This window comes from Zeus faber, assembly GCF_960531495.2.
Source record: "Zeus faber genome assembly, chromosome: 15".
NCBI lineage: Eukaryota > Metazoa > Chordata > Actinopteri > Zeiformes > Zeidae > Zeus > Zeus faber.
In genome coordinates this window covers 9,422,714-9,435,541 of record NC_137194.1, presented here as the reverse complement: position 1 = coordinate 9,435,541, position 12,828 = coordinate 9,422,714, and the positions used below count along the sequence as shown (strand labels likewise).

General features: G+C 43.5%; 1 protein-coding gene across 1 annotated transcript in view; it reads right to left on the bottom strand.

Annotated features, from left to right (window-relative positions):
* The window catches only part of cntn3a.1 (contactin 3a, tandem duplicate 1), a gene marked incomplete at both ends in the record, with an annotated part of 105,448 nt that extends 99,905 nt beyond the window's left edge, over positions 1–5,543 (bottom strand). Inside the window, one exon of the mRNA XM_080014578.1 lies at positions 5,489–5,543. Coding sequence (XP_079870704.1) covers positions 5,489–5,543 — 55 coding nt within the window. The remainder of the gene's footprint in view (positions 1–5,488) is intronic.
* Between the last annotated feature and the right edge of the window lie 7,285 nt (positions 5,544–12,828).

Below are 12,828 nucleotides of genomic sequence, written 5' to 3'. Positions count from 1 at the left end.
AATTAACTATGGAGCGGTGTTTTGCAAAAACGAAAATTAGAAATATATTTTTCATACTTTTCTACACATTGGTTCTCTTGTTAAGTGAAGAAACATAATGAAATGCATGATGGGTAAAGTTAGAGGTGATCAGTGTTTCACTTTCGCTCCACTTGAGGAGGCCTCCGCTCATAAGCGCCGCCCGATGCCAGTTTGTGATAATTGTGTGGCGGGCTTGGAGCAGGACGCAGCAGCGGCACTGTCCGCGGCTGTGGCGGGGGGAAGAAAAGGAACGGGCGGCGTTGAAAATAAGGCTTGAAAATAAAAACTAATCTCAAATTCAATACGAGCTGACAGCAAACAAATTCCTCCGGCTTACCTCAGCGTGAATAAACAGGCGCACGGGGACTGAACTGTGGGGGGAGTATCGGTCGTTTGTGGGGTCCCAAATCCATTCGCTGCGGCTCAGGGTTTTATGTATCAAATAAAATCCCCCCAAAAAATCTTGCTATTTTTTTTGTTTTGTTTGTTTTTCTTTTTTTAGCATCTCCCTCCTTCTCTGTCCGGGCCGATAAGCTCACACCTTAAAGGTCTCTCTCTTTCAGGGGCTTCACGTGTTATTTGGGAAGCCAGGGGAAGGAGGTAAAGAGTTTATTCAGAGAACCTTCGGGGCTCCCGCTCATCCACCCATCCGCCCGTCCTTCCGCCGCAGCCGCTTGAAAGAAAAATAAAATACCCGGAGTTACCGCAAGATATTTCAAGGGCCTGGCCTCGCCAAATGAATAAATGCGCAAACTCATTAGGCAGAGTCAAACTGTTCAATGTTTAAATAAGGAGCGCTTGGTAAGACACGGTTGAACTCCTCGGAAGTCAATAAACCGTCTTGGGTACGTGGGGCCCACACGTCGCGAAGGAAATAGTTAAACTGGGGATACATCTCTTAAAAAAAGAACAGCCTCAAGGATTAAAACAGATCCAAAATTCGGTATATGTCACAATGCTCGGATCATGTTTTGATTGTTGTCTGGTCGTCATGCCTCGCAAACTGAGCGACCCTCACAGTTAGGGAGGCTGTATTTTGACTCTATAATTCATTACAGGTTATGAATCTTTCACGAGGTGGACCGCGGGGATCAGACTTAACATTATAAACCAAATATCTTCAGCCATCACGTCGCACAGTGCCGCGCTGAATCCAACCTTTATAAGTTTGATTAATGAGCTTACAAATTTTTCAACATTTTTTCGACAGCTATCCCTCGTGGTTTTTCGATCCATCGATCATGGCGTGGATTAACTTGGAAACACTTCAGAGTTAGTTAAAATAACTCTCCCGCAAAAACGTCAAAATATCAGTTATTTCATGTAATGTCATGAAATCTTAAGACATGCCGCTTAAACACCTTAAAAATACCACATTTTATATGCGTCAATATGTTGTTTTTTTTCTGTATTACTGGAAAAAGGGTTAATTACCTTTACCCTGGGCTGGATTTTATTTTATTCATACATTCAATTGATACTTTGTAAAACTCAAATTGAGTTTGTGGGAGTCCCAGGGAGTTCTTTCCAAATTTATAAAGACCAGAATATGCTGCAAATACTTGAAAATACCACTTATTATATTTTAATGTCATTAACCCTTACCACGTGCCTCATTGTGTAATTCTCCCCCTGTTTTTACACATTTACAAGTTTGGCCTTTTTTTATTCTTATTTTGTATTTCACTTGTATTTTCTTTGTGTTTGTATTTTTATTTTAAAATCCACCTTTAAAGTCACTGCCCGTGGCAATTGTTGTAACTGAGGTCAAATTGACAACATTACCGATCTACTTCTAGAACTGGTTTTACCTTTCCGAGACAATTAGCCGCTGGAAAGCAGTGAAATGCATCTTATGGATACAACATACGTAAGACAGAATTAAGCTTATCAGTGCTGCAGGATGTATTTGGTCACAACTATGACAACATGTGAGTTCAAATATAAAATTTCCCAACAAAGCATTAATTTTTGCACGTCTATTTAAAAAATCACTCTGCGTGTGTAAATAAGGACTTTTACATCTAAATTGTGCTAAGGAAGTGGCAGACAAGGAGGGTCCTTATGTGTATTTGAATTGAATTCAGAAATGCAACAGAATAATAAAATAGAAGCAGCAGAAAAGATAAAAACAATTATATTTATAAATGATATCGAAACTTTTAACCACTGACTGACTTTGTTTGGAAGTTTCACTGCATATATCTATCTATCCAGAGTTTCCAAAGAAAACAAAATATTTTCGAAGAAGATTAGGACGGTTGTTTTCCAATTTGATCATCTCTATTTCATACTTGATTTTTTTTTTCCCCATTTCCATATTTTCCTCTGCAAGACTATTTTCTGACGCCATGCAGCATTTATTGTTCCACACATGTCGGGTGAAGTTCGAATTATTCAGTTAATTTTTTTAATTATTTAGGCTTATATTTCAATTTTATCAATCGGTTTATTCTACATGACCATTTTCTCATATCTTCAGGATAATAATTTTAACCCATGTTTTTTGGGTCATTTAAATTTTTGTTTTATCAAATTGTCATTGTTTTTCAGTTTCTTGGTAATATTTGTTGTTCATTATTAGCTTTAGTGTATTTGTCATATTTATATTTTGTACAGTTAACCGTTGAGTTTTAATGCATATTTTCACATTTTGAGGCAATATGTGAGGTTCCATTAGAACCATGTGTGCAGGAAAAATAACACGGACGGGGGATGATGGATGGATTTTGATCCTTTCGGCCAGCGTGGAACCTGTGTCTAAACAAGTCCAATAGGAGATTTTGCGGATTTTATTCAACTCGGAAACTTGGTCCATCTTCAAAAGAAGCAGCAGAAAAACCTTGACAGAGGCTCTCCCTGTGTGTGTGTGTGTGTGTGTGTGTGTGTGTGTGTGTGTGTGTGTGTGTGTGCATGTATTCATCAATGCGCGTTTAAATGTCATGTTTTAGTTATTTATTGATTTATTGAATTCATTCATGTATTTTTTACATTTCATTTTTATAATTTATTTTTTCTTTTTCAGTTTTAATTGTATTTTACTTTATTATTATTTTATTTTACTAATATCTTACGTCTTCTTCTTCTATCTTTTTTTATGTTAAACGTCTGTAGAGAAACACACCAATCCTCACCGCGACCAATTCCCTGTGTATGTCAAAAAAACATCTGATTACGACGCTATTTTTGAATAAATTATTATTATACAAAGAAATTGTACAATTTGTATGATTGTACAAGTAAAGCTGAAATTCGTTAATTCATTTCCATCTCTGGAGCCTGGTACTGTACATTCATCAATTTTTGAAAATGCAGAATGAACGTTTTTCCGTGCCAAAACAAATATAAACTGTCTTCCAGGGCGTCGCCCCCCTCCATGTGGAGTTCAAATGTGTTTCTGTGTTCTCAGCAACATTCCTAACGTACGCCGCTGACCACTCTGGCGTTCCTGTGTATCAATTTGTGTTGACCTCTGCCCAGACCTCCCCCCTCTCTCTCTCTCTCGTTCACCTACCTATCTACATGCGCACACACACACACACACACACACACACACACACACACACACACACACACACACACACACACACACACACACACACACACACACACACACACACACACACACACACACACACACACACACACACACACAGGGTAAGCGAGTTATCTCCGTGTGAACTCACACCTGCATATGATGCGTTGATTGGGGGGCTAGTCAGACAACTTGACGGCTTCCACATGCAACATGCCTCCACCGCCCTGGTTGCTGCCTGCCCTCCACCTCCCCTTCATCCACCTGTTGGACTCTACTCTTTTATCCAGTCGGGGGATTCAAGCTCATCACCCCCATATTTCTCGCTCTCTAAGTGTCTATGTTGCTGTACACCTCGCGCTCACCACCGGCGCCCACGTGTAAAGGGAGCCCCACCCTGAATATCAACGCCCGGTGACCAACGGAGTTACCAAACTGTGCAAGAACCAACACAACACAATGATTCTTTATTACCGAGCCCATGTGTCACTGGGATGCACACACATACTGCACCTCCTTATTAGCCAGCGGAGCCAGAAGCGGGGGCCGAGACCGGGGCGGTCGGATCGATCCTGGCAGGGGTGAAGTTTACAACCGGCTATCCAGACACTTTAATATTTAAAAGAACCCTTAACTAGGGCATGATGTGTGATCCAAAGGAGCAGCGTGGAAGTACTAATCCCAAAGTGAGTCACAGCTCCTCGAGGAAAACCTCATTAGATAGTCACCGACGCGTGGTGGAATTAGTGATAAGTGCTGCTAATTGCCATGTAGGAAAATTTAGTCACAGAAGTGCTGTCTCGCAATTAAGCACTGACATGCATTCCCAAACAATGCAATCGCCCAGCGCAACACAGTCACACCCACGCACGCACCCACGCACGCACCCACGTACACACACACACACACACACACACACACACACACACACACAAACACACACAGTCATTATTTTAGGTCCCGGTTGTGCTGACGATTGATCGAGAGACGCCGTACGGGCGACAAAGACCTCATTCTTCCCGCTCCCAGCGCCCCGAAGAGCCGACGCTGCGCCGAGGTGTGGCGCGAGCATCGGCTCGCTCGTTAAAAGCAAGATCAAGGACGTATTCTCGGTCGCTAATGCCGGCTCCAATTTGCCGCAACAATCACGCCGCTCTTTAAAGTGAACATCTGCGCGTGGTGAGAAGCGCGACCTTGCTTATTCTTTCCAAAACATCCACATCTACATCTGAAGGAATGCCCTGATAAGGATGATGATGATGATGATGATGATGATGATGATGATGATCCAACATCCAAAGCAAAGACTTCCAACTCCCATCACATCACATTTTATAACAACCACATCCACATTAGCGCTGGGATTAAAAAAAAAAAAACACAAAAAAAAAACCCCAGATTCAATTATATTGTTTGAATTTCTCAAATCAGTTTGAAAATTGTGATATCGACACTTTAGGTCATTCAACCGTTTCCCACGGTCACAAATCTATTTCAATATCTCACTTCTGCGTTGGACTCATATAATATAATTGGTTTAGGTGTAAACGGAAAAGTCAGTCGCGAATGTCATTATGTATAAAAAAAAGTCGATACCTCGATACAGAATCTTATTGTGTTGTGAGCCATCCCATCATTACCGGATCAAACCTTGACCCTTTGTATCGAAATCAAATCAAAGCATGGGACCCAGCCCCACTTTAGAAACACTTCCACGAAAGTGTCTGGCATTTCTGAGTGCGAAACCACGGCTCCAGCAAAAAAAAAAAAAAAAAAAAATATATATATATATATATATATATATATATATATATATATATATATATATATATATATATATATATAGATTTTTTTTTTTGTACATAAATATGAATGCATACCCTACACAACCCCCTGCCAACCCCCCTAAAAAAAACAGTTTGGAAGCCTTACCTGTCAGGCACTCGAGCGATGATAGCAGCATTATGAGTTTCCATAGCAACTCCATTTTAATGGTCTCGGGCAATATGAGCTCACGTCCAATCACAGGTGTGTAGAATCCAGGCTTTCTCCTTTTCCGGCACATTCACTGCTCCTCTGTCAAAAAGAGAAAAGGAAATAGAAGGCGCGAGCGAAAGGAGAAAGGAAGAGAAAATGAGGACCGTGGGCATGTGTGTGTGTGTGTGTGTGTGTGTGTGTGTGTGTGTGTGTGTGACAGAGAGGGGTACAGAAAGAGTGAGAGAGAGAGAGAGAGAGAGAGAGAGAGAGAGAGAGAGAGAGAGGCCATTAGACTTTCAGAAGCGCTGCTCTCTTGTCACGTTGTGATCGTCCGTGTTTCTTGCAAAGACCTGAAATAAAGGGAGGATAACAAAAACTGGAAGACGCTTGTTTCCTTGAAGCGACCGATCATTTCCAAACTTTAAGAATCGACATCCCGGCAAGTGAGACTCCCTCGGGTCCGAGCGTCGTTCGTATCAGTTTCCCAGCCTGTGGTGCGCCTTCCTTTTTTTTTTTTTTTTTTTTTTTTTAAATTACACTTTCCGATTCTGTCGTTCAAGTTGGTGTAATGTGGGGTGGTGGCGGTGGTGGTGGTGGTGGTGGAGGTGGGGCTGAACGACTGAACGAGAGTTATTATTATTAATAACTTTATTATTTTTCGGTCCTCGAACTGAAGATTCACTCGCTCGCCCACTCTTTGTGCCGGCCCCCGAGGCCTTTACAAGCGTCGTTCGCCGCGAATGAATCGTTCGGGTCTCGCATCACTATTAGCAGGCCATAATAATAAGCACAGCTCTCCATGTTGCTGATGTGTTTAGTGGTTAACACTGGTAGATATATATATATATATATATATGTATATATATGCACTATTAAAGGTGGGTTCTCCTCGATTACAGGGATCATTTTTTCTGCAAGTATTTAAGGTAAATTTCCCTGTTCATAATCAAGCAAAACCCGTAAACCCCTTGAACCACCCTAACCCCCTTCGTCTCGGCAAAGCCCTGGAGAAAGAGGCCGACGCTCGGGCCACAGCGGCGGCGACGGGGCCGCAGCGCGAAGGCCGAGCAGCTCTCGCCTCGTCGCCGGGGCCTGTGCGCCCCCGGCTGCCGCGGGCTCGTCGGCTCAAGATCGACCCGGCCGTTGGAGGCACGCCAAACATCTCAAACCCCTCCCCCCTTGGCATTTATTGAGACTCACTACGTAGATTGCGCCGCCTGTATTTCGTTTTTTTTCCAAATCGAAATGGTGGAGCTGTTTGCATCGCCGAATAATCACCTCCTCGGGAAAAAAACAAAAAACTGCGTGATAAGTCTCGCCATCCGTCCCTGAATAAAGCGTATCTTCCCTCCTATCGGTCGTCGCCCCAGCGCCCGATGTTGCTCATTTGCGTGAGGTTGACACCCGCTCAACCTCCCCCGTCGCCGATCGTTGCTCCGCCCGGCCGTCTCTTCGCGCCACATGTACGCCCGGCGGCGTGACCGTACCTTCAGTGACGGACACAAAGGCGCGGCTTTGCTTTGCCGCCACAAAAAAAATAAAAAATAAAAAAATAATAGATAAAAAAAAACCCGCTGAGACAATACGAAGAGCGGCTGCTTGTCAGACACGTCCGCGCCGTGTAATAAAGCACTGGCCTCTCCTCCGAGCTCCATGGATTATGCATTTCTGACAAAGAGCTGACTTTACATGGAGGGAAAAAAAAAATCTCTCTCTCTCTCTCTCTCTCTCTCTCTCTCTCTCTCTCTCTCTCTCTCTCTCTCTCTCTCTCTCTCTCTCTCTCTCTCTCTCTCTCTCTCTCTCTCTCTCTCTCTCTCTCTCTCTCTCTCTCTCTCTCTCTCTCTCTCTCTCTCTCTCTCACAACACAATTGATTTTTTTTTCTCGGGGTCTTAACTGTAATTCATCCCCACTTAAACTCCAACAGAGTCCTGAATAATGTGATGATATCGGCGCCGCTTACGAGCGTTGAGATTAACAGCAAAGTAAGAATTTTATCCCCCGAACACGGCTGATTTTTCCACAAGCACAAACTGTCAGTTTAAACGCCGTGTTCGACAACAGCCGATGCCAACGAAGGCCCGGGGAATACTCAGTGTGTGCTACGGAGGCTGTGGACGTCGTACCCAATTGCAAGGAGGACAAGGGAGGTTAAACCGTTTCTGGACAAGAAAAAAACAAAACAACAAAACGGCAAATTTGGTCAAGGCAGGTTGCTCCGCAACCTTGCGGCGCCTCCAGTTTCCAATACAGGGTTTCCAAGCGCCTTTGGAAGCTCGTAGCCCTGTGAGTGATGTCTTTTTGAAAAGGGTGGGGAAACGTTAAAATTGTCTTGAATGATTTTTTTTTTATGGCTCCATTGGGGAAGGAGGGGGGGGGATTTTTGTTTTGTATAAACATGACAGGTCATGAAAATAAAACACAGACATGACATCAAAACAAACTCACAGCGGCAGCATCTCACACAAGAAATAAACAATTAAGCAAGTTTGATGTTGATATAGGCATCGTGTTTCGGGGAAAAGGCAGCGTTCAACGCGCTTGGAAGTAACGGCTGCGATGGCAGCTTCTGCCACTAGAGGCCACTGCTGAGCCAGCACTTTGGAAACGCCCCGAAACGTTTCGAATTTCTCGGGTTTCGAGTCTTCACTGACGGAACCCAAATAACTATAAAGTGAACTATGATTGAACTAAAACGAAAAAAAAAAACAACAATAAAAAATGTAAAATAAAAAAAAGACAACACTCAAAAGATACCTAACTCGGATTAATACAAACGTGTACTGACGTGGATTAATACAAAACGTGTACTGACGTGGATTAATACAAAACGTGTGCTGACGTGGATTAATACAAAACGTGTACTGACGTGGATTAATACAAAACGTGTACTGACGTGGATTAATACAAAACGTGTACTGACGTGGATTAATACATAACGTGTACTGACGTGGATTAATACAAAACGTGTACTGACGTGGATTAATACATAACGTGTACTGACGTGGATTAATACAAAACGTGCACGGAAGCAAACATGTAAACGCAAGGCTTCTATCGAGAAGATCACAGGACGCATCACTCAGCTGCTCAATGCCGATCGATCCCCAGGGAGCTTCCCCTTGTGGCCAGGTGTGGGATGGCCAGATTCCCTGACAACTTGATCATATTCCGTTTGTGGCGTGCGGATGCAACTTCATTATTTTGCTTCCGTGACATTCATTTTGCACATGCACTAAAAAGGTCAGAGATTTGCAAAGCCTGGACCGGGAAACGGCTCATTTACCAGCTGAACCGGAGCGCGTTGCCATGGAGGCCAGGAGCAGGGAGCCACGCTTTCAGAGGGATGACCAAACAAAAAGAGATGGATATTTATAAAAAATAAATAATACATAAATAAATCTTGGATGGGCAAAAACACAAACGGTGACATTTTCAGGGACGTCTCCTGCTGGTTGGAAGCATGGAAACAACACTAAAAAGATGCAACCAAACATCCGGTTCCAAACAGCTTCTTCTTCCTGATCTCCATCGTGTTCTGACTAATGCACAAGGACGTCGCACCTCAGGATTGTCATCCTCCTTCACTCCTCCTCCTTCATCACCTCCTCCACCTCTTTGCCCTTTCTTCTCGTCCTCCTTCATCTCCTGCTCCACCTCCTTCTTCTCCTTCATCTCCTCCTGCTCCTCCTTCATCTCCTCATCACCCCCTTCTCCTTCATCTCCTCCTTCTCTTCCTTCATCTCCTCCTCCTCCTCCCTCATCACCCCCTTCATCTTCTCCTCCTCCTCCTTCATCCCCTCCTCCTCCTCCTCCTCCTACTTCTTCTTCCCCTCGTTCTTCTCCACCTTGTGCTTCTTCTTGTTCTTTTCCCTTTGCTTCTTCTCCTTCATCTCCATCTCCTTCTCCTCCTTGAAGCCTCAACCGGCGGTAAGCCTGCTGCTGAGGGATGGTGCGTGTGCTCAGAGTACCAGAGAAGTGGTGGCGGTGATGGTAAAATGGCCGTAGGGCAAAACTCGACTCCGTTATTTTGAAAATAAATGTGTTTAAAAACATTGTCATAGTTGAGTTTGTCCTGCAGCAACAACAACAACAACAACAACAACAACATCAACAACCACCACCACCACCACAGAAACAGCCTGACAGCAAGCTGCACACACAGCCATCACTCCCTCTTCTCCGTACAGAATGAGCTTCTTAAATACACGGCCGGCCTCCGCCCCTTGATTGGAACGATCCATTCTTGAATGAGGGTAGCGGGGGAGCTAAGTAGACACAAATAGATTATTCAATCCCACCTTATCATTCAAATGCAAAATAAATGAATAAAGATAAAGAATAAATATCTAGTATAGCTAAGTCAGCTATTGTGTTTGAGCACAACCAACGACATAACTAAATAGTAAATCCATCAGTCTATGAAAGTTTGGTTTGTTGGTTAGATTGGGCCTGTTTATGGAAAATTTGAATAATGTATGTTCAGAGTAATTAATAATTAAGTAATTAATTAATAAACAAACTAAATAATATTATGATGTGCTCATTTTATTATTGGGGAATGGGTCAAGTGGAAAGGTATCGTATTTTCACATCCTTCTTCTCCTTCTTCTCCTTCTTCTTCTCCTTCTCCTCCTTCTTGTTCTTCTCCTTCTTCTCCTCCTTCTTCTCCTTCTTCTCCTCCTTCTTCTCCTTCTTCTTTTCCTTCTTCTTTTCCTTCTTCTTCTTTCAGAATATACACCAGGTCCCCGACACCCTCGCTCTCCGCTGCCACCTCCCCTCCGCCTGCACGCGCTGAAACCATTAAAAGGGAACCACACTTTCCCTCCATAAGTCCCATTATGGTAGATTGGGCTTTGGGCGTCGTCTTAGCTACTACTCCTCTCGCGGTTTATGAGGATGCCAGTGTCACAAGTAAATGTTGGCTTTTAATAATAACACATAGAGACTTCAATTCCCTTCTGTTTCTCTTGTCTGTGGATATTTTTGGAAGCCCCCCGCCACACACACACACACACACACACACACACACACACACACACACACACACACACACACACACACACACACACACACACACACACACACACACACACACACACACACACACACACACAGGCAGGCGCGCACACACACACACACACACCCTTTGAGGGACTAATTTAGAGAAATACAGCTCTGAATAAATGACTCCTCACTTTGCCTCTGGCACATCGTCATGAGATGCCTTGAAAATCGACAAAAAAACAAAAAAACAAAAAAAAAAAAAAAAAAGCGAAGGAAGGAAGAATTTAGAAAATGTTACAGTGACATATTCGGATAATATCTGATATTTACACTCCCCCCCCAAAAAATCTTGTGGAGGAGATCCATGGCGAGGGTTTCATTTTATTTTTATTTTCTTGTTTTTTTTTCTTCCAAGATCCATACCTGTTGCACCGATTCGGTCACGACGACAGACATTTTAAATTCTCCGGACAAGGAATTCTCTCATCATCAATCCACATGAATTTCTCCGAGACGAAGATCAGAGGTACATCCTGATTAAACGAGGAGCGCGAGCGGAGCGCGAGCGGCAGCGGGAGCGGGGTTGGCGTGGGCCAGCGGGGTGGGAACTGTTGCGTTGACTCGTTCTTGAAGCAGTTTTCACTCGGGCTCTTGATCTCTGTTTTAGCGCGCCGCGCCCCGAGACGCGCCGCATCAGTCGGAGGGAGGTTAGCGAGGGGGATGAGAGGCGGCCGTTTGATGCCGAGACGCCGTGCGCAGCCCTCCTCTTCCCCCTCCTAAGTCCAAATGAATTACCCTTATGACCCTGAAGTGGCAGCGACAACTCACCAGTTACTTTCATCCCGTGCAAATTGATGCACTGATTTGTTTGCGGGATGAGATCAGATGAGAGACTGAGAGATGGGCGGGGAGCGGCTGTAAAAACAATACATATATACATACATATATATATATATATAAATATATATAGATCTAAATTGCCGCCTCCTTTCAAGTTTCGCCCTCTTTAATGTTTGCGGAATAAGCCGGTAGATGAAAGGCCAACTAGGACCAGAACCTGACGCCAGACACCAGGACATGGAACGCTTCCCCAATGGAGCTAAAGGGTAAAGTTGAGTTGACTGGGATGGAACAACTGTACTACTACCGCTATACTACTACTCCAACCCAGAGACACAGGCAGTGGCGTTGCAAACACACCGGCTTATTGTAGAGAGTGGCAAGACATGACAGAGGCTCTCCCTGTGTGTGTGTGTGTGTGTGTGTGTGTGTGTGTGTGGGGATGGGTGATTTACCTGTTGCTCCGTTGATTGCTCTAATGAGCAACAGGCGTTCAGCCGCCCTGATCCCGGGTCCAATTACCTAGACCCAAGAGAGGTGTGGCTGCTTTAACTACACCACAGTATCTATGAGGGCGAGCGTTGCAAAGAGGTTCTATATCAGATGTTCTCAACCTCTGGGAGAGACGCCACATGGGGTCACTTGATATGCTATGGTATTTGATAGAAATAGATTACTATTTCTAACCCTAACCCCCTCAAAAATCGATTGTAAGTAGATCATAATAACTATATGATCCAACCAAATCATACCACCCATATCAATAACTTCATGTGCATACAATGCATCTTTTTTTTTATTTGTGTTTACTGGGCTATTTTTTTTCTTTACTTTACTTTTAAATTATATTTTATTATTAAAAAAAATAAATAATCAGACTGTCGTGTTTATTTGTTCGTGTGTAGTGAAATGCACCAATTCTCACCATGACAAATTCCTCGTACATGTTAATAGTCCACACAGAATAAACTCATTCTGATTCCAAAATTCATATGAAACAGTTTCCTAATATGCAACCTGGAATATCTGCAGGAAAGCCGCAATCTGTTGCTCTTTGGCCTTAATGTGAACTGCAATGAATACAATTAGGCTGCTGTGTCCAAAATAATAATAAAAGGAAACAAATTTGTCACACTCTCTAATTGCTGTTGTCATGAGAATTTTATGAACCAAAAACTGGGTCAAATACACCTTTCCCTATTCTCTCTCTCTCTCACTCTCTCTCTCTCTCTCTCTCTCTAATGAAATCCAACTATGCCTCCATGAGCAGCATGAACGATACCTCTCTCAAACACCTGCACAGGACCTGAATGCTGATGGCGCCTGGCAAGTGGCCATGTTGCTTTTTGGTTCTACCGATGGTAAACACGTGTTTTATAATGGCTGTCCCCAAACGGCTCGGCGGCCCTGACGCCCCTCAACGTTTGCAGCGGCTCATTTTGATCCCATG